The following is a 21,308-nucleotide window of genomic DNA, read 5'->3' as shown; positions in this document are numbered from 1 at the left end:
CCCCTCTCCCCCGCCCAGCTTTCCTCTGCGCAGGCGCACTGCCCACAGCCGGCTCGCTCGAGTCCTCCCCGCAGGCGCACTGTCCCATCCTCTTGGCACGGCCCCGCCTGCGCAGGCGCGACCACCAGCGCTCTCCCGTCCTGCGTAGACGCACTGACCACGCCCCCAGTGCCCTACGCAGCATTGCCGTATCGCGCGTGCGCATTGTCTACGTGCGGCTTTTATGCGCATGTCTAAAGGCCAGATTACCGATCTGGTGCTTATGCGTATTCACCACAGCCGGTGCCTGAGACTTCTGCGCATGCGCCTCCCCTCCGCCTAGCCGGGTAGGTGACCAGTGTCTTGCCTGTCCGGAAATGTTCTTTTTATTGAATCGGAGATGGGACTTCCGGGCAGGAACGGGACTCCGCACAGGGACTCAGCCAGGCTGGTCCGGTAGCACAGCGTCAGCCAAGGGCATTTAATATCAGGAAGGACTGACGTCACCCCGCGGGGGGGGGTGCCCTAGTGCTTGGGCGGAAGGGCGGGGGGTTAATGGCTGGGAGGCCCCCGCAGGGCCTGCGCTGGGTCCCCTTTCAACAACAGCTTTATTGACACCCTCGGGCCAACAGCCCCCCCCATGGGCCCCTTTCAACAACAGCTTTATTGACACCCGCAGTGCAAACAGCCCCCCCATGGGCCCCTTTCAACAACAGCTTTATTGACACCCTCGGGCAAACAGCCCCCCCCCCCGGGCCCCTTTCAACAACAGCTTTATTGACACCCTCCAGCAAACAGCCCCCCCATGGGTCCCTTTCAACAACAGCTTTATTGACACCCTCGGGCCAACAGCCCCCCCCCCCATGGGTCCCTTTCAACAACAGCTTTATTGACACCCTCCAGCAAACAGCCCCCCCATGGGTCCCTTTCAACAACAGCTTTATTGACACCCTCGGGCAAACAGCCCCCCCCCCCGGGCCCCTTTCAACAACAGCTTTATTGACACCCTCCAGCAAACAGCCCCCCCATGGGTCCCTTTCAACAACAGCTTTATTGACACCCTCGGGCCAACAGCCCCCCCCCATGGGTCCCTTTCAACAACAGCTTTATTGACACCCTCGGGCAAACAGCCCCTCATGGGCCCCTTTCAACAACAGCTTTATTGACACCCTCCAGCAAACAGCCCCCCCATGGGTCCCTTTCAACAACAGCTTTAGTGACACCCTCAGGCAAACAGACCCCCTCCTCCCGTGGATCAGGATCTCCCTTCAACAACAGCTTTATTAACACCCCTAAGGGTCACCTGTCTCCAATGGCTTTATTCTGTTTCTTTTAGAGGCTCCTACTGGTGCCCATCACCCTCGCCTCTGAGCATCTCCCATGTGAGATTTGAGACTTGCAAATGAGATAACAGCAAGGGACTGCAGGGGTAGATATTGTCACTACTCTCCCCTGGGGAGGAACTCAAATCATCAGGATACTATCCTGCCTCCCCTTCTTGTCCTATTTTTTCACATTGAAAAGCTGGTCACTATCAGAAGGCCTAGGTTCAGCAGCGGCTTTCAGAGTTACCCAACTCACGATTGTATCACACGTTGTGGTATTTTGTTGTTTTGCTTAAACCCCCAGCTCCTGAAATCATGATACTCTCAGCTTTCATTTATAAACAAAAATATGTTTCTAGCTCTCACTGTTGCAGAGAAAAGCTGGAATCCCCACTCCCCCTGCTCAAAACCCAGAAGGCGAATTTAAAAAAATCAACCACCCCAACCCCAAAAATGTATTCTTTTTAAAAATCTCATGATTTTTAGGCCAATCTCATAACGTGCATTGGGGGGGGGCTTTGGAGGGCCTCAAGATTTTTGAGCTCTTGTGGTTTCATCTGTAACACTGATGCAATACAGTCAGAACTAGCCCCTTGTTTCTGTCATGTCACGTGACAAGGTCAAGCAAGCTTCAACAAGAGCTTTATTAACACCACCACCTAAGACTGAGCAGAGCACCTCTCAGAGCCGGGGGAAGAGGCTGGAGCAGCCAACCACCACTATAGAAGGGCTCGTGTTTCCCCTAGGAAATGCTGTTGCTTGCTGTAACTTAAAGGCTCCTGGAGCACAGGGCTGGAAGTAAAGCTGCCCCAATATGCCACATCCCCCTGTGTCCCCACTGAGCAGGTAGGAATGGGAGCAGCTGGTCCTGCTGCAGGAGGAGCTGGGATATTATTGGGGCAGGGAGCTGCTTTTGCAGGCATGTAAGGGGAGGGAGAGAGCTCAGGCAGGAAATTGGGTACTGCTCTCAGAGCAACTTTCACTGTGCCAGAAGGCTGGAGAAGGGAGGTGTTCTTTTTATTTTCACGTCCGGCTCACAGACAGATCAGGCAGCACTTTGAGCCCCGCTTTCTTCTCCCCACTGCTGCCGGTGCGTTTATCCTTGCAGGACGCTTAGCAGTCAGGCAAACATTGCTGCTTTTTTACTTTGAGGTTTTGTGCCTCTCACTGCTCGAGGAGGGGGAAGGGAAAACAACACCTCAGCAGGAGCCTTCGGTCATTGCAAAACAAAATCTCCTTCCACCAGGGTTGAGGTTGGTTGTATTTTTTTTTTTTTAGAAGGTGCAGAAATGGCAACATGAATGAGTTATCCTGCTCAGGGACCCCTACCATCAAAAGTGCAAAGCTCACCCATAGCTGAGGCAAGGATCAATCATTCAAGGTTTAGTGCAGGATGTAGGCAAGTGCCGTGCCTAAGTAAGGACATGTTTTATGCATGTGACCCTGGCAAGTTGCAGTCCTGTATGAGTCTTGCAATTTTGGCCAGTCTAGGGCTTTCTCTACCTTTGTACCTTAATCTCACTCAGCCACTGTCTTATTTTTACTTGGGAGTGGTTTTTTTCCCTTAACTGTGTGTCCTTTCCTTTCTATTTACCTTGTCATACCAGACAACAGGATAAAATGTAACTTCCTCGTGCTAACTAGACCCTGCTACTGGCCTCATTTCCACTCCTGCCTACCTTTCCTGAACAGCATCTCACTATAATTCCTATCACAGAATTTCTTCTTGCTATGACACATGCTAGTAGATAATGCTTTTTATTTTCCTTTCCAGACAGAAAGATGGCAGGTGCCCCCCCAGGAATGGAACTGTGCCCCTATTGTAAAAAGCCATTTAAGCGACTGAAGTCCCACTTGCCATACTGTAAGATGGCAGGAGACATGAAAGCTGCTTTTGACTTAGGCAAGATGGCCTCTGTTGACTTGAAAGCGTCTCAGTCCAAGCCAGTTAGACTCCTGGCCACTGAGAAAAAAAGGGGACAAAGCAAAGAGAAGATCACAACCCCAGACAATAGCTCAGAAAGAGAAAGTAAGAAAAAATCCCTTGACACAATAGGGAACAAAGTAGAAAGCAAATTAAACCCCTTACAAATAGGGAGTACTGCTGGAACAGAAATAGCCAGCAACTTGCCTGCAGAAAAGCCAGGTAAAAATACAAAGCGGCAAATGAAACTGACTTCTGAAAAGACACACAGAGCTGAAGGAATGACAATAGTTCAAGAAGAGGCCAGAATGCACATGAATGCAGCAGAGGAGAGGACTTCAAAAGCAAAGCAGTTACCCACCAAACAGAAAAGCAGAAGTAAAAATACTTCTCACGATGAGAATTCAGCATCTGGTGGCATTTTGGAGCTTTCTTCTGTGAATAAGGATGGAAAATCTGCTTCAAAGTTTCCTAATGACCCAATAAGATCTGCAAAACAGAAACAAAGGAAGGTAGGGTCTTCAACACAGGAGGTGGCTGGTTCTCTGGATTTACCCACTTGTGATCTTGAAAGTATTCCCAGGGCGGCTATTGAGGGAGTGAAAGTAGTTATTGAGAAACATCGCGTCAAAGTGCTAAGAGGTAGGAATGAATCCAAAATTCAGGGCACTCTGGCAGACAGTGCTACCACAGGTAATTGTGCGACCCAGGGATGGTATCTGGAAATGCTGGCTCCAGACTGCTCTGAAAGCCATGCAGACACAGTCCAGTCTGACCACTGGAAGAACATGAACGTTACGGGGGCCACGAACACAAATGCTTTTAGTCTGGAGTTTGCAGAAAGTAATACCTTGAGTGGAGAGAGAGAAAAAGGCAATCGTTTAACTGCAACTGGAATGCACGTACTCAGCGATCCTGGGAAGGCTGACTGTGGAAAGAGCCCTCGTGGCCTCGTTCCGCTGGACGGAGTGGCTAAAAGTGAGACAGAAGAGAAGCAGTTTTACTTAAATGGTGATGTGGATTCTAAGGCCTCTTTCTCTGCTTCCCTCGCTGAGAAGCCCCACCCGTCAGTGAGAGAGACTCTCAGAGGAGCTAGTGAAGGAATAGCCAGCAACTACCTAGCCTGTGTGCAACAGCTTCTGGTGGATGAAAAGCAGGTTGCCTTACTTTCTGAGTCTGTTCTGAATACAGGGAGAAGAGACAGCGAGCTGGCTTTGAAACAACACTTGTGCTACACCTCTGAAAACCAACCTCCTTGTCTGTTCCAATCTTCTGGCAGGAACATACAGGCAAGATCCATTGGACTGGAATGGTTTCCAGAATTGTATCCTAATTATCAGAGACTGAGCATGTTTCCAAGGAGACTTCTCCGGGGGGACGCGGAGATCAAGATGAAGAAGATAGAGCCTGGCTTCTTGGAAGGACCGCAAGGTAAAAGGAGGGTTTCAATCATCACTTTTGAGATGTACTGCATAGCAACCGCTGATGGGCTACATCCATTATATAAAATCAGGATTTGGGGGGGGGGGGTCAGGGACTTATTGGGTGACTGTTCTTTAAGTGAGCACTCATTTATGAAGTGTCACATGGGACCATAACTGCATTCACTAGGAATAGCATGGCTTTCCACGGAAAAGCAAGGTGGCTTCCCTCAATGTGGGCATTGTTTTTCCTAGACAGGACACACCTCAGTGCAGCATAAGATCTCTCCAGTCCAGGGGGAAGGGTTGTATGTTTTTCCTCCCCAAAAGTAGCAGGGAAAGCCCCATTGTTGGAATCATTTTGAACTATGCTAGAGACCATTCCGTGCGTAGAGTACAGTCTGCAGATCATGGTGTGCGTGGGCAAAATACCCAGCCCTGTTTTCCCACCTCTGACTTTTGTGACTCTGTTTTGTAGCTCCCCTCGTAGAAAGACGTCTGATGGAGGTAAAGCTCAGGGAGCTGCCTGCCTGGCTGGCAGCTTGTGATTTCTCTCCAAAGGGACTGCTCGGAGCAGTGCAGAAAGGTGAGCCGGGATCACTTGCTTCTTCTCTGTTAACTTGTCTGGAGCGTAGGAGTAGTACGTTGATGTGAGAGACAATAGGAGTTATTTGGCATGAGTTATCTTCATGTAAAAGGAAGCGGCTTGGTAGACAACTGTAATTTTAAAAGCCAAATGGTTGGATCAGTCAGCCCTAATTTGAGATGAATAACCAAGCTGGCCCCATGTTTCTGTTTCAACAGCCTGGAGCATTTACTACAACAAATACATCGACGTAAAGAAGGGTGGAGTTGCTGGGATCTCCATGCTGTTGGCTGGATATTGCATCCTCAGCTATGGCTGGAGATATGAGCATCTGAGTAAGGTTTTCTTCTTGGCCTTTGTCTCTTACAAGTAAATCCTTCTTTCGTTTTAGAGCCCAAAAAATCTCTTCATTAGTCAAGTGATTTCAGGGTTATAAACACGACTATTGGAGCTCTCTGTCAGGGAGCTGACGAGAGTTATCCATTAGTTATGGATTGTAAAGCCTTCTGGAGGAAAGCAAAAGCTGCCATGGTGGTGAACATTAGCCCAGGCTGGTTGGTGGCTTCATGCCCTGTGATTAATACCCAGACCAGCAGGAACCGGGCATGCTACAGAGGCAGTGGTCTCATTCCCCAACTGGTGGAAGGGAATACCCTACGTTACTCAGCTCGGAGACAGCTGGTCTATGAAGGGAGTGATGAGCTCTGAAGAAAGTGATAACTATTCCTACCCTGTCCAGAAGGCTGGTGACTATGGTGCTGGCTTAGAGGGATTGAGAACATACTGCATTCCCTTCCCCCTTGGGACATAAATCCTGCATGCTCTCCTGTTTCATGTAGTTTCTAGGGCAGGGCTTTCCTCACACTGCTGAATTTAAGCAACTTCCTATCATGCAACTGTTTTTGAGAGAGCTGCTGTAGACTCTGAGTTAAAGGTTAACATTTGTAAAACGCTTTGAAGATGAAAAGCATTACGTTATTTAAAAACATAATTTCCAGCCGCCGTCCCCTTTCAGTCATACAGCTCGTGTCAAAAAGGCCAGTGCCATGCTGCATACGTCACCATCTCAGCACCTTCCAGTACTGCATTGAGCAACACGACTGTCCCACGTTTGTTCTCTCATTCTCTTCCCAGGGGAGAAGCATGTGCAGTGAAGTGTCTTGTTTTGGTAGGATGGGGGAGGGGGCTTTAATATACACGTGGCTGTGTATTTATGTTGAGGAAAGCACAAAGAAGTGTGCCTTGCACTTGAGCTGGGCATATGCACAGATACATGGAAACATCTAACCAGTTGAGCTTGACGAGTAGCAATACTCTTATTGCTACTAGCTGGGTGTAATTAGGATTTAAACCTCTTCATTCCTGCCACTGTGTTCTCTTCCCTTCCTCCTTGAACTGCTATGCCAGACAGCTGACGCATGATAGAGTCAACCTGCAGGAGACAATTATGGTAAACCAAAAAGATCAGTTAAACCCCACTCCAATAAAGCAGTTTAGACATTTATGGTCCTTTGAATATCTAGGAGGACTTTAAACACTACCAGAGAAACATTACTATTTTTCACCAGGGGTAACATATTGTAGCGTTAACTTTGTATTTCTCGCTCTGTAAAGAACAAGATCGCTGGCGCAAGTATCACTGAGGAAGGCACAAGGGCATTCAAGGACCAGAGACAGAAAATACTGGACTGCTGCATGAGAATCAGGCATGGATCGGACGATCTGCATTTGAACCCAACACAAGGGATTGCAGGACAGCTCTCTCATCTGTTGTAATTAATTTATTGCTAAAGGGAATGCTTTTTATTTACCCTCCCATATCATGTACTAGTAGCCAGAGGGGGTAGGGGCACATTCTGCATAGACTGACAGTTTCCTTAGAGCACTAGCAGGAAATTTGAGTTGATGGTTAGTATCTAAGCGGCAGAAACTGGAGGATCAAACCCCAATAGCTACTGCTTTTAGCCCATATCAAACCTGAATCTGGTTCTCTATGTTCCAGACCCATGAGAACAACTCACGGGGGGAGTACAGGCTCTTGCTTCCCAGATGTTTTACATTTGAATTGCAGGTTCCGGTTTGAATATTTGGCAGAGGGTCCTGGCCAATAAGAGGAAGAGCAGTAGTTTGGAGGGACTAGCTGCTCCCATCCCCCAACTCACTTGTAAAGCTAGGATGGTACAAGGGGCCTGTTATGGATGCTTGGAGGGAAGTATTATAACCTCTGCTCCCAGTCCATGTCCTAGATCGCATCGATGCAGATCAGCGTTAAGCAAGGCATGCCGCTTGTCACAGGGTTGCGTGAAAGTGTAAGGGACTAGGGTTAGGCCCAGACTTCACGCTCGGCAAAGCCTGGCTTGTGTAAGGATAATGATGGTGGCAAGTCAAGCACTGTACAAGCTAAGACAGATCTGGGCTGGAGAGTTACAAACCGCTGGTTTGACAGCATAGAAGTCAGGGTAGGAAAGAGCCATTCTCCACCTCACTTCACACACCCACTGCAACACAAGGGTGGCATCCACATGGCCCTGTCTCTCCTTTGTACACAACATGCTAGTCTGTCAAGGGCTGCTTCAGTAATGGCCTGGAAAGAGGCACTGCAGCATTCTAGTGCTGGCAGAGGACAAGCCATAGTATTCGCTCTTTAGGCTGCCCTTGGGGTAGAACATCACCCTTCTGGAACAAACCAGAGTGATTGGAATAGCGTGGATTCTAGCCTCCTTGAGCTGGCTAAGATTTTGTTTCTTCTCCAGGACAGGGGTTGTAAAAAATGTAATGCGATCATGAGCGATAGAAGAACTGTTGGCAAAAAGCTTTATTACAAATAAGTTACAGAAGCATTCAAAAAAACTCCTCCTCTTTGGAAGCAGAACAAGAGTAAAACCACATTTCACCAAGAACTAACTCTCCCCCCAATAAATCTCCCGTGTTTTTTTAAACTCTGACTTAGTATGTGTTCTCTTAAAATGCAATACTTAGCACATCTTCCACTGGAGGCTTAATTTGCAAAGCAGCTAACAAGCCTTAACACCCCTCTAAGATAGTGTTAGCCCCATTTTACAGATGGGGAAACTGAGGCGCACATCTATTAAGTGACTTGCCCAAGGTCACACGTCAAGTCAGAGTCCGTGATTAAACCCAGTTCTGGTACCCAGCCTGTACTCTAGCCACTCCAAACTCTGGCAAAGTCAGCTTCTTTCTCAATTTCTTAGAAAAGCCTTTGACAGAAAGTTGCATGAGATTTTCAAGGGAGACCATCTCAGGTAGCTGGAGAGGGAATAACTTTGATTTTGCCTTGAATACAGGGCATCCTGCTAAGTGCGATGAACTGTAGTTTAGAAGCCACTAGCTACTCTTTCAACTTCACTCCTACTGAAACAGTTTCTTATCCCTCCACACACCAGTCTCCTGCATATTAACCGGAATCCAGACCGACTGTTCTGCTGTGCCTTTTAAAAACCGTGTTTTAGTATTAGCATGATTATCAGTGTCTGACACACCAGTCTGAGATCTGAGCCGCCTGCCAACCCAGCAGCATGGGATCAGAAAATAAACATCCAATTTACCGTTACATTAGAGCAACTGCATTTCCCCCTTCCTCTTCTCTTAGCAGAGCTGTAAAAAACTGCATGGAGCAGGACGGCTCTGACTGGGCTCTACATTCAAAGAAAACTGCCCTGATTGGCCTCCCGTTGATACTATATCACAACACAGCATCTTCCTCGGGATTTTCTTCCTGAGACTCTCGCAAATCATTTCCCCAGTTGGATTCCCAGCCGACTCTTGCTGCATTTGTTGGCATAGTGACCCTTTTCTCCACACTGCAAGGGAACAAAATAGGAGGACATTGACTTGGTGTAGCCCCTCTGAGCAAGATCAACCCAGTACAGCAGACAGCAATTGTTCATGATGGAGATTTAAAAAAAAAAAACCACCCCCCCGCCCCCACCTTGTCCTGGCATAAGAGATGGAGATAGTGGGTTGGGATCATCCGGCAAGGCTCTTCTTATGCAGGAATGCTGACAGTCCAGCCTGAGTCACTCTTGCGTAAATGAAGTCCTTTCCCTGGCGGTAGGATTGATAGTCTGTCCCACATGGGCCATGAGTGGGTCACTGAGGCACTCAACGTACTGACCCAAAGATCATACACACTATTGACAAAAGTCCCCTCAGTGGCATTAGTGTCCTATCCTGCCTCCTTGATCCTACAGCACTGCAGTCTAAGAATATTTTGGCTTTAAGACAATTGCCCTCTTCCTGCCAATCCAGACCCCCCCAGTCCTGTGGGCTGCATGAGAAAACGGTTGGGAAACCCAGGAGAACAGAGAGGTCTGAGGAGCATGTGTTGACAAGGGGCTAGTGGGCAGAATGCTGCAAATCAGTAAACCCAAGTGCTTTTTAAGTTGAAGTAGAACATTGTTCCATCCCCTGAGGAACACCAGCGGGGTAGTAACAGCTTAGGATTCACTGGTCCCTCAACCGCAGTAGCCTCAGGAATAAGGCCACATGAGTCTTGCACCAAGTACGGACGTCTCTGTTTGGAAGGGGGGCGGGAATCATTAGTTGCAATATGAAGAGATTCCCAACCAACCAGCTCCAGACACTAACCTTGAAGCATGTGACCTGCCCAAGGGGCCGGAGCAGTCCATAGGGGTAGCCACCAGCCTCCTGTGCCTTCTTCCTCTGGCACTGGGCAGCCCTAGCCCCCGGCTGATGAGAAAGCAACAGGACTTCCGGGGCCTGCTGCTCGTGAACACACTTGCCATCAACAGCCCGGGATGGCTGTGGCAGCCCCTGAAGCACACAAAAGGAATCAGTCAAGAGAGGTGGAATCAAGGCAGGACTGGTACCACCTGGAGCACAGATACAGGGCAGGAGCATTCAGGGTGTCAAAGCAGGATTTCCAGCCTTGGCAACTGGTGATTTTGTCACGATGTTTTTTCCCTCTTAAAGACCCAGCTGCTGGAGTCATGTTATTACACAAGATCTCAACTTTCATGGTCATGAATGGCGGTGAGTTGCCACTCTGAATGACTATGGATAGTCGCTAGGCCAGAGAGAGAGAGAGAGAATGACTATAGCTGGTCGTGAGAGCACGCATGTCCCTGTTCCAATGACTAATTATTTATAAGAAGTGGCACAGCTTCAACAAGGGAGATTGAGAAAGACCCTCTCCAGAATATCCCAAAGTCCAGCTGTGACACTGTCCTGTAACATGGGAGACCCAGTTCAAATCCCATCTCCACATCAGATAGAGGGGGGTATTGACCACGGAAGGTTATAAGGGGTCGGGGCCACCTCCCATCCCCCGAGTGTTTTGTGAATCTAGTCCTTGAGCTTCTGCAAAAATTCCCAACATTTAAGTGACAAATTTAGGTTCAGTTTCACCCTTACTGAAACATTTGTTCAGCCCAAACTTTTCAGGGAACTTGACACAAATCTGTTAATGGTTTCGGGTCGATAGAAACAGGATTTTGGGGGTGAACAAGCCAGTTGCTGGAAAAAATTTTTTCCACCCAGCTCTCCTTTCCATGCCTTACCTGTGAGAGATCCGAGTTACACTGCATCAGGTCTGCCTTGGGGCTATTGGGGGTGCAGAAGGAAAAGAAAGGCAATTAACTCCTTTGAAATATTAATCTATCCAACCTGTAACTGCAGGCCTCTGCACCCTTGCAAGGGAAGAGACTGTCTCAGGGCTAAGGGGTAGGGTTGACAGAGGCCTCTAGTTGAAAACTGGCGCTTTCCAGTCATATCAAGCAATAGATTTGATAAAGGCTGGAGCAGAGCCGGCAGGTACTGTGCAACCTCTGCCACATGCAGTTCTGCGGGGCTTGGCTAGGATGCATTGTGCATCCTGGGTTTGACTCTCAACCAGCTTCAGGGGGGGTGTGAATGCTGGCGGGAGGCAAGGGGCAGAAAGGATGCCAGCCACACAGGCTCGGCGTTCCCAGAAGTTATATTTTTAGGGTGCATGCTCCTTTCCGCAGCCACTTGCCCTGTCCAGCAGATGGCACCGTGGCCACAGAACAGAATTGGCAAGGGGTGCATGGAAAGGAATAACCAAGTTTTCGAACGCCACAAATCAAGTTGCTTTGCAGAGAGGAAGGTCGCGCCCCCGGCTGGAGCTCAGCTCATCCATCTCACAGTCAGAGTTACTGACAGCCCACTCTCTGGGCTTTGGTAGAGACACCCCCCCCCATAAGGCCTTGCCAAGGTCACATCTATTCTCCTACCCCTCCAGATACGTACTGCATGAATTTGCATTTGGGTCCTTCCGGGCAGAAGCCAGCTAAGTAGTTGACACACATCACCCTCCTGGTGTGTTTGTATTTACACAGAGGACCTGCCACATACGCACACCCAAAGAGGGAGAGATGTCAGTCAGCATCAAAATCGATCCGTGGCTACAAATTGGGATGGGTCAGTGGGGAGCACCTTCCTGGGACCAGAGAATGGAGAGTCTGATTGACTAGGTCTCCCCCCTCTTTGTGGGGAGTTTGTGGCCTCTTTTCTTTGCAGCCCATCTCCCCAATTTTGCCCTCAGTGCCCAGAATTCCAGCTAGGATGCATGCCAACTGAACGGGCATCACGCGTGCCATTGATAGGAGGCAGGCACCAACTGGGTCTCCACATGGGACAGCTGAACTTCAGCTAGTGGTGGGAAGCGGCCGAAGGTGAATAGAGAAGGGCAGAGGTCTTTGCTTAGACAAAGACGACGTCCAACGTTCTTGCATTTTTTGAGAGCAGGGGGTCTGGTTACACACACCCCCTTTTCTATCTCTAGCTCCTGTTAGTCAGATGCTTGCTGCAAAATGTTTAATTAAGCTTCATTAACAATCATTGGTTGCTGAATTATCTAATAAACACTTTGCTCTTCTATAGCGTCTATCATTGGAGGATCTCAAAGCCCTTGAAGGGCAGTCAATAAGCCCAGGATACTGCCAGGCAAGTGTTAGGCCCATTTTACAACTGGGCAAACTGAGGCACAAAAAAGGCTGCTCAGTGCCTCACTATCCGTGACAGAGCCAGGAATAGAACCCAGGAGTCCTGCCACTTGCGCTCCCGGCTCAAATCCATAGGCAACGCTCCCGTTCACTTCGTTACCGAGCGCAAGGTATTCACCCTGTTTGCAGAACCCTCTGTCGTACCAGGGACAGTCTTTAATTCTGGACGCTGGATCAATGTGCAGGAAGGGGCACTCTCTATTGCTGCACTCGCCTGGAGAGAATATTTATGGAGACGAAAGATTTTTTAGGAACCCTGTTGTATGCCTGCCCCTCCAGGTGAGTCAGGCAAAGATCTCCCACCCCTTCAGGCACTCCCCCCCCTTGCAAAGTACCATAACAGCAGCAGTTTATACAGCACCAAAGTTCTTCAGTGCTGTGCACACAGCGCCACTGAGAGGCAGCCACCTCTGGGCTGGAACGCAGCCCCCAGCTAGCGCAGACCATGCTGCACAATAAGAAGGGAGGAGGACGTTTTTGGCCTCAGCTCTTCGGAAAACAGGCACGTGTTCACACAAAGCAAACAGGGCTTTGGTCCTTAAAGTCCCAAGCCAGAGACGCCCTGCTTTTCCTGCCCCCCCAGCAAAAGCATGAAGGGTCAAGTCAGCACTGACACAGGGTCAAACTTGAGGTAACCCAGAGGGGGGGGTTCCAGGTGCTCCCTACCTGATGCTTGGAACACCTCCCTCCTTCTCTGGGTTTCCATTAGCCCCCCAGCCTGCCAGTCACTCACACCATGCTTCCAGCCTCTATCCCCGTCCCACTCGGGGGCTCTGGCTAGCACACTCCCTCCCACCCCAGCTGCCGGCCCTGCTAGACGCCCATGGGGCTTTCTGGAGCTCTCACCCTGAACAAGAACAGGCCCCTCCAGGGTGCAGCATTCACTCTGCTAGAGGGGCCTCCACCCACACGGGTGCATCAACATCAGGGCCAAGCCCCCTGAACCTGGCCCACAGAGCCGACGTGAACATTAAACACCCGGCTGAGAAACGCCCCTCGCCAAGGGACTGGCTCTGCTGCGTTGGGGGGAGCTGGCTCGGGGCAGGGCGTGGCTGGCAGGGAATTCCCAGATCTGGCGAAATGGGAACTTGCTGCAGAACAGGAGCTAGGGGGGGTTGGCTCCCCAGCAGAGACAAGCAAGGAGTCCAGAGGGCAGTTCTCCTCACAGACAGCAGGCGGCACTAGCTTACCGTTCTCCAGCATAGTTAGAAATCGGGCATTGCCCTGCAAGCGAACTGGGCATTGGGGTGGGTTAGCACTCAGTAAGGTCAGCCAGGATCGGAACGTGCGTTCGCCAGGGCAGTTACCCACCCGTACGGGCAGAGCTAACGTGGGCTCCAGACAGGCCAAGAGCTGGCTCAGATGGAGTCCGGACGGTAGCTGCACCCCCTAGCCTGCTAGAGCTCTCCTAACCCTGCCCAGAAAGGGCCAGGCCCCCGCCCGGCTCCCAGCACCTACCGAACTTGGAGTAGAAATAACACTCCGGCATCTTGCTCATGTCGTACTCGTGCAAGAACTCGCAGAGGTCTCCCCTCTTGCACAGCCCCCGCAGCCAGTGCTTACACACCACCGTCTTCTCCCCGCTGATGTGCCGGAAAGGACACATCAGGCCTGGACGCAGAGCAGAGCAGATGCCTTGGTCCCTGCCTTGCCCAGAAGAACCCACTCCCCACTCCTCCCGCAGAGTCACCCTATCCTGCTCCCAGGACAGCCAGGGCAGCGGTGTGGCAACCAGACTCTAGTCCCCTCCGAAGCCTGGTGCTACGAGCCTCCTTGGGAGAGGATCTCCCAGCCCGCTCCAGCATCCCAGCAGCCGGGGTGTCACTGGAACAGCTGACAGCATGAGAATCCTGTTCTTAGCAGGGTTTCGCCAACTTCGCTGGCGTCGCCAGACAGAGAGACGCTCCCAGGGGTGGGGCCCGAGGCTCTGGTGGGAGCCCAGGAATCACTCCGCTGAGCTCAGTTCTCTGATGCTTAGAACTCCCTGCCTATGGGCTTGTGTACCACCCCCATCCGTGGTACCTGGGCATCCTCCCAGCATCCTCAGGAGCCAGGGAAGGGCACTAGCCCCATGGCACAGATATTGGGTTTGGGGGGGAGACATGCACAGAGAACAGGAGTGACAGAAACAGAACCCAGGCCTCTGGAGCAGCAGCCGGTGCCCTGGTCACAAGGCCAACCTCCCCAGCACCCGTGTCCTGCCGGTGCGCTCGGTCAGCGCCAACCCCAGTCTGGAGGGGCCCCTCTAAGTCAGGGAGAGGCGGTGTGCGGCTCCAAGCAGCCCATTTACTCTGGGCCATCGCTGCCCAGATGCCTGGCAAGGGGCCAGCTTATTCCAGATGTGATGGCTGTTTCCATGGTGATGGCACTTGACCACTGGCGGTCGGGCTGAGATCCACCAACCCCTAGGACGCTGGCCTTTGAAGCAGGGGGCAAGCCCCAGGGGCTGGTACTGGAATCTGTGTAAGGAGCTGGAGAGGAAAGGCTCCCTGTCAGGCTACCAATCTCCGAAATAACAGCATCCCTGCTCCCCCCGGGCTCCCATTACTTACCCTTTGCACACAGTCCTCGGAGGAAGAACTCACACACGGACGCCCCCGACTCTGGAAGGGGAGATGCAGTTATGGGGGAGGGGGGGAAAGGAGTGTTTTCACCCACTCGTAACCACCCGCAGGACACCACGATCCCAGGCATCACCTGCTGCTCTGCAGAGATGGGACCCCCTGGGCTGGGCCAAACACATCAACTAGGATGGGGAACTCTTCCCCTTCCATCTATCCCCCTTTGAGTCTTTCTAGGATCTTGGGGTGGGCCCATCACCATGGCACCTGGGTGCCAGTCACTGCTAGAGTCACCACCTGCAGAGAGGCTGGATGTCAGGGGGCGCCTCGCTCTGCTCATCACACCCCATGCAGCCCTCGTCCCCCCCATACCCCTGCCGATGCCAGCACTCCACCCTGAGCCCCTCACCAGCTCCAGGGCAAATCCTACCAAGCCGCTCTGCCTCGCGAGCCAGAGCCCTCTCTAGGCAAAGGGGGCTGGCTGGAGGGGCGAGAGATGCTCCAGGAAGCTGGGAGCATGAACACAGAGCTGGGGCAGGACCTGGGGGGTGGGGTAGGGCTATCAGGTCCCACCCCAACTTACTGTCCATGCCTGGGAAGGGCAGGAGCAGGGCCCCTCGCTGGTGCTCCACATCCCGCTCTAAATCAAACATGAGCTTTTCCACCCCAGCAATGAGCTCCTGCATCTCCTCCCAGCCAGCAGGATGCGGGAGATACCCCCAGCCAGGCCCCAGGCCCAGAGTGGAGCCAGGCCAGCCTTCCCCCTCTCCCTCAGGCAGGCTGAAGAGCCCCAGCTGAGGAATGGGATTGAAGAAGGGGCCAGCTACAAATTCCCTCCCTCCCATATCCGCCCTTCCCCTCCTTCCTGCAGCTTGCTCCGAGTTAACAGCCTGGGTGCTACAACCCCTCTGCAGCCTTCCTCCCCAGCACCTCCCAGCACTCCTCTTCTCCCAGCCGGCTAGGAAACCGGGCTGAGCCCCCAGCTCCCTCCCCCGCTGAGCCCCCAGGAATCTGCAGCCCCTTCTCCGGCAGCAAGCAGAGGGGACTGGTGGAGGAGGCCGTGGTTTGGAGGGCAACTCCCAGCATCTGGTCTCAATTTGCAGCTGTGATTGAATGGGGCTGTGCCCCAGCGGTAGGGAAATCATCCCCGGGCCCCAAGCAGCCCTGCCGTATTAACCCCCCCTCCCCATGGCTCTCTGCACAGCCATCTGCTTTTACTGCGTTAGCCTCCAGCCCTGGCTATGCCTGGAGACCAGCTGGCCAGCATCTCCCACAAGAAACCGCAGGGTCCCCCTGAGCGCTTTGCATTAACTCTTTCACTGCCAGGGCTCCGAGCTGCACAGAGCTGAGCTGTGGGGCATTAAGAGATGCCCAAGCTCGGTCGTTGGCTGCTGGATCCTCTCAGAGGGCAGTTCCTGCAGAGCCCGTCTGGGGAGTCGCCTGGGTCCAGGTCCAGTCCTACCTCGTTTCTATCGCATCACCTGAGAGCAGCTTTTGTGGTGAGCTGGTGACTTGGTACGGAACCCCCCTGAATCTGGATCTGGCACCGAACTGTGTAGGTCAGAGCCACCTCTGCTTCTGAAAGCCGACAGCCAAACACTCTCATCTCGCCAGAACTTGTATTATTTATTATTTGGATCAGCGGCGAGCCCAGGAACTGCAGTCGTGGCCCGCGCCATGCTGCGCACGGTGCTGTACAAACACCCCACTAAAAGATGGACCCGACCTGCCAGCACTTATCAATGTGCCATGAACCTGTGTCACTCCTGTGCCCCCGAGCGCCCAAGCTGCAAGGTGGTACGGCTGCCTCCCCTGCCCCAAAACTCAGGAGGGCAGAGACATGCCGCCCAGCACTGTGTGTATTGAGGGCTTCACAGTGCAGCCGGGCTAGACCCAGCTCGAGTGCTGCTGAGCTCTGGGAGGCTTCTGAGCAGGCCTGGGCACAACCTCGCTCATAGGGGCATCCTCCAAGCGATACCAAGGCCAGAGGCAGAATCCAGCTGTCAGCTCTAGGCAGGGATGGAGGCACCGGAGTCTCCTCAGCCCAATGCCCAGCCTTGCCCATGTCTCCTCTTCTGTACAGAGCCTGAGGGCCATGGCCTATGCCATGTGGCACCTGCTCCCACTTTGTCCTGTGCCAAACGAGCGGCTGAATGACCAACGAGGTGCTGGCGTGGGTATTAACCCTCCCACAATGCCCCTGACAGAGGAGGCTTTCAGTCATGTGGGCATCTCAGCCTCCACCTCCATATTCCCTGCACTCCTGCTGGCACCGGGCACGGCCGCCTCGTGCGCTCATGCCAGCGCCTCCCTCTCCCCCTCCCCCTCCGGAGTTGAGCACAGGGCCCTCGCCACTGCCTGCTCAGCCAGCCGTGGTGTGCGTTCTGCCCTGTCAGCATGAGGCAGGCGGGTGCTCTCGAACGGGCCGCTGAAGGTGACAGGCGTCGGAACGATAGCGGGCGGCTGCTTGATGTTTGAAGGGGGTCGCGTGGCGGGCGCCTTCCCCAGCGGCTCGGTGCTGCTCCCACTCCACCACCCCCCAAAGCGAGGGGCATCCGGCTTCCCGTGCTCGGGCTCAAGACAATGCAGCAGCTCTGGGGCGGTCTAGCCATAAGAATGGAGGGCAGAGCGGCTGGGTTCCCCTGTCCTGCTCCCGCCTGCGGTGAGAGCCTCATTAAGCTACAGGAGGAGACAGAGCGAGCCGGTTGGCCTTGCGGCAGGAGAACAAAAGGGGACAGTCACTTCAGAACCGCACAGCACGCTTTGCCTGGGATACCTGGGCCCTGACGTTGCAAGTGGCACCTGTCCATGAGGTGGATTGGGGGGAGCAGACGCTGCTTCCTGGAGCACTCAAAGCCAGACAGCATGGTCCCTGGGGAACAGATCCCCCGTCCCGTCCCAGTGGGAGCCCTACATAAAAACACTGGGAGCCTGTTTTCCAGAGGCACTGCCCCCACACCACAGCTCCCTCTGACTTGGCCAGAATTGTGGCCTCCCCGCGCCTGTGGAAAGCCCGCTTTAGATAGCTGACCAGGCCCAGCGGCTACAGCCCGGGGCAGAAGGGCTGAGATCTTGCTTTGCTCCGAAGAGGAACTGTTACCAATGTGGGTATGAACCGGGCACACATGGTGCCATTCAGGGAGTGGGCAGAGCACAGGAGACAGAGTCAAAGGAATCTATTCCGTAGTTACTGGGATGACCACAACGCCAGTATGCAGCGGTGGTAGGGCTTACAGCCATCGTAGGCTGCAGCCCCGAGAGGGCTGCGATGAAGTGGGAATTTCTTATAAGAGTTTTACAATGCCTATGCGTGCCTCAGTTTCCCCCATATTTCAGCTGGCTACTCAGTGTTTGGTCTCTGGGCAGGCCTAGCTGTCTGAGGCAGGATGGGTCATTCGAGGCCAAGGCCAGCCCCACATCAGTGGAGTGTCTGAAAATGGCAACGCCCACCACTGGGACATTAACACCAAAATCTCCCAGCTAAGGAGGGAGAGGTGTGAGGGTAAGAGTTGGCACCTGGAAGCAGTCTGGGCTCTCACCTGGGATCTGAGCAAGGAGGTCAGACTGAGCCCAAAAGAACCTGACCAATGTGGGTCAGAGCTTGGCAGGGCTCTAGGCTGACCCCAATGACCCGGGGCTGGGCTTGAACCTTCAGTTCTCTGGGCTGACCCAAGGACCAGCTAATAAACCCCACTCTGTGAGTGTCACGGCAAACCCTTGGTGCGGTGCCTTGATCCCTGCAACACGGCCACATCTCTGCAGAACAGAGCTCCCACGGTGCGAACCAGGAGAGCTGGAGCCCCATCGAGGCAGTGAGGCCGCGTGGCCTGACCTGAAGGCGTGAGACCTCTTGGGGGGGTCCGGCACACTGAGGGGTCCTCCAAGAGACTGATCCAAAGCCGGGGGGGAGGATAGCCCCGCTCCTGTAGATCTGTGACAAGAGCGATGTGATCCCCTAGGCACCCCCCTATACCGTGTGGGGGCCTCTAGCTCCTAGAAAGTGAAACGCAGCCTTGAGGAAGGGCTGAGGGAGACACTGCGCCCACAAACTCACGAGCCTGCCCCTGCGCTGAGGTTTTAGACGCCGTTGTTGTCCAGCTCTGGCAGGGAACTGAGCCCCTACGCTGCCGGGGAATGTCAGGCTGGGCGGAGGCGCTGGGCCGCTGGCAAAGGGGTCAGGACCGGAGGTCATAGGCGGAAGCTATGGGTGAGGAGGGGAAAGCGACTGCAGCATCGCCTGGGGGTTTAAGGGAGGCTGGGATGGGAGTGTGGAGCAGGGAGGCAGTTTCGTTGTGGTAGGACAGCCTCTTTCAGTCCCTACTATCCCCTTGGTGCTAAGCAGGGAGATACTCGATGCAACCCCCTGGATCCCAACCCACCCGGCTGACGGCTGCTCCGGATTCTGAAGCTTTGCCCCAGCTCCATTCGCTCCTGCTGGGGCAGCAAGGCAGGGTCCCATTTTCATACAAGCCATTAATACATACATTCCTGGCTCCCCCTGCCCCTGGGAGATGTGTAACACAAGGCAACATGAAACCTCCCCAGTGAGGTACAATGAGACGCTGGCCCTTTAAGAAACAACAGAGGGCTAACCTGTCCTGGAGCCCGGGCCAGCTGCTGTGGTGCTTTGTTCCCCAGAACAATAGGCCAATGTCCCAGCCCAGTGCTCCATTGTATGGGCTGCTGCCTTTTGCATAGATCCTGCATTGTGCGCGAGTGCATTTCCCTCACACGAGGCACTTACCCGCCCTGGCTCCTTGGAGGGTTGAGTCCAGGCCTCTGACCCTGCCCCCCCTTTTCACACTCACCTCTTGCACACCAGGGCTTTTTCACACTCACCCCTTCACACCACCCCATGGGGTTGGGTCTTTCTCTGGCCTCCCTCCTGCTTTATAAGGTGACGCTCGTACAGAATGGGCTGCGTTTCTACACCGGGACAGACTGATGGCCCTGCTGTGCCCCCGGAGCAGCCATGCCCCATCACAGGCCTGGTCTCTCCCCCACCGATCAGCCTTGCCAATGCCCCTCAGTCCTGACCCACAGTCCCCTGCTACTCCAGCCCCAGGCTTCCCACACGCACAGCTCTGCCAATGCCCCTCACCCCCAGCTCTGGTAGGGCACCTGCTGCAGCCCTTACTCCTCACCCCAGTTCAGCGCCTGCTCCTCTCTGCCCTTCCCTAACACGCCAGCCCCAGCTCCCCCCAGAGCGAAGGCCGCTAGCTTTGCCTGATCTCCCTGACCCACTCTGCTGAGGCCAGACTGATTTTCCCCACACGTGGACCTCAACCCATGAGCCTCTCCAGCATCAAAGGGCCCATTCTCCCCACTAGGCCATTGGGGAGCGAGCCCGGCCAGCCACCCTGGTGGGGGCCAGCTCTGGGGCTCTGCTCCGTGGCTGGGGCCAGGGCCCGAACTCCATGCTGGGAGAGGCGCGGGAATCAGATAAACAGCCTTGCGGGGTTGAAGGTTATGAAATCAGCAGCTGCCATCCAAACACTGGCTGTGTTGTGCCCGGGCCCAGCTTCCCTGAAAGAGTTTCTTTATGCGCCGAGGCCAAGCGCGCCTCGGGGAGGGACAACGAGGCCAGAGCCTGCGAAGCAGCGGCTGCAGCTAAAGCCACCCTGGGCCAGTTTCCCCCTTGGCTCATATCTGGGGCTCTGCAGCAGCCCCAGGCTTGGACGAGGCAGCGCGAGGGCCTCGCTCGAGGTGCGCTCATGGCAGGGCTGGTTGCAGCAGACAGGCCAGGCACTGGTCTGGAAGGGGGGGTAGGTGGAAGAGCAGCAAAGGCTGAGAGATACATGCTGTAGGGGCAGGAGTGTGACTGGCAGGGAGAGCCACCACGCAGCACTTACATCTGCATCTCAGCAAGCTGCTGTTTCTTTCCTGGAGCCTCGCAGCCCTTGCCCCTGCCAGCTCCAGGCTCCTGGTTCTGCTTGGCAGCCTCATGCCTCACATTGGCAGGGAGGGGGGGAAAGAACATGCCCAACCCCCAGCAGCCAGCACCTCATGCCCTCCCCCCAATCTGCCCAGTGCAGGCCCCTTTGCTGCACCCAGACTTGGCACTGCCCCTCCAACTCCATTGCAGAGAGCACAGCAGGGGACTACCCCCATGGGCCCAGGAGAGCCGTCAGCAGCAGCGTTCCCAGGCACAGCAAGAGGGAGCTATGCCCCGGCAGGGGGCAGTGGCAACGTAAGAGTTTCCAGGGGGCATCAGAAGAGCCCCGCAGAGGCGGAGGGACCCTTACCTGGCTGCAGGCGGTGCCAAGACCTGCTTGAGTCCCATGTGAAAAAAGGCAACCTGGACCCATCACTGGGCACAGGGCAGCGCTCGAAGCTCCTATAGGCCACGTGGCGCTGCCAGGGGCCCCCTCCCTGGGAGACCATGGTTCAGAGGCTGGCACCTGGCAGAAGGGTGGTTAAGAGCAAGGCGAGGCTCCCTGTGTGACGGCCGAGGGACGTGCCATGGAGCGTCGGCTGCTGGCTAGTCGCCAACTGGTGAGTTCGACAG

The 21,308-nt window shown here is 53.9% G+C and overlaps 2 protein-coding genes across 5 annotated transcripts; one reads left to right on the top strand and one right to left on the bottom strand.

The window, feature by feature from the left end:
- Positions 1 to 246: 246 nt before the first annotated feature.
- On the top strand, positions 247 to 8,177 carry C13H17orf80 (chromosome 13 C17orf80 homolog). 3 transcript variants are annotated; one of them, XM_054048380.1, is made up of 5 exons: positions 247 to 326; positions 3,079 to 4,659; positions 5,128 to 5,235; positions 5,454 to 5,570; positions 6,850 to 8,177. In XM_054048380.1, the coding sequence occupies exons 2-5, from the start codon at positions 3,087 to 3,089 to the stop codon at positions 6,876 to 6,878; spliced, it is 1,827 nt and encodes a 608-aa protein (XP_053904355.1). In that variant the 5' UTR covers positions 247 to 326; positions 3,079 to 3,086; the 3' UTR covers positions 6,879 to 8,177. The 3 variants fall into 3 exon arrangements, with proteins under 3 accessions (XP_053904355.1, XP_053904354.1, XP_053904356.1); XM_054048379.1 differs by lacking the exon at positions 247 to 326 and adding an exon at positions 1,978 to 2,150; XM_054048381.1 differs by lacking the exon at positions 247 to 326 and adding an exon at positions 2,237 to 2,557.
- An 80-nt stretch (positions 8,178 to 8,257) lies between these two features.
- Positions 8,258 to 15,604, bottom strand: CPSF4L (cleavage and polyadenylation specific factor 4 like). 2 transcript variants are annotated; one of them, XM_054048382.1, is made up of 8 exons: positions 15,384 to 15,604; positions 14,792 to 14,842; positions 13,698 to 13,850; positions 12,358 to 12,453; positions 11,485 to 11,578; positions 10,776 to 10,818; positions 9,844 to 10,029; positions 8,258 to 9,056 (listed from the first exon to the last, which is right to left on the bottom strand). In XM_054048382.1, the coding sequence occupies exons 1-8, from the start codon at positions 15,484 to 15,486 to the stop codon at positions 8,988 to 8,990; spliced, it is 795 nt and encodes a 264-aa protein (XP_053904357.1). In that variant the 5' UTR covers positions 15,487 to 15,604; the 3' UTR covers positions 8,258 to 8,987. The 2 variants fall into 2 exon arrangements, with proteins under 2 accessions (XP_053904357.1, XP_053904358.1); XM_054048383.1 differs by lacking the exon at positions 13,698 to 13,850.
- Between the last annotated feature and the right edge of the window lie 5,704 nt (positions 15,605 to 21,308).

Source organism: Malaclemys terrapin, chromosome 13 (assembly GCF_027887155.1).
Source record: "Malaclemys terrapin pileata isolate rMalTer1 chromosome 13, rMalTer1.hap1, whole genome shotgun sequence".
Classification (NCBI taxonomy): Eukaryota; Metazoa; Chordata; order Testudines; family Emydidae; genus Malaclemys; species Malaclemys terrapin.
The sequence above is the reverse complement of the archived record's forward strand: the minus strand, read 5'-3'. Positions and strand labels throughout refer to the sequence as shown.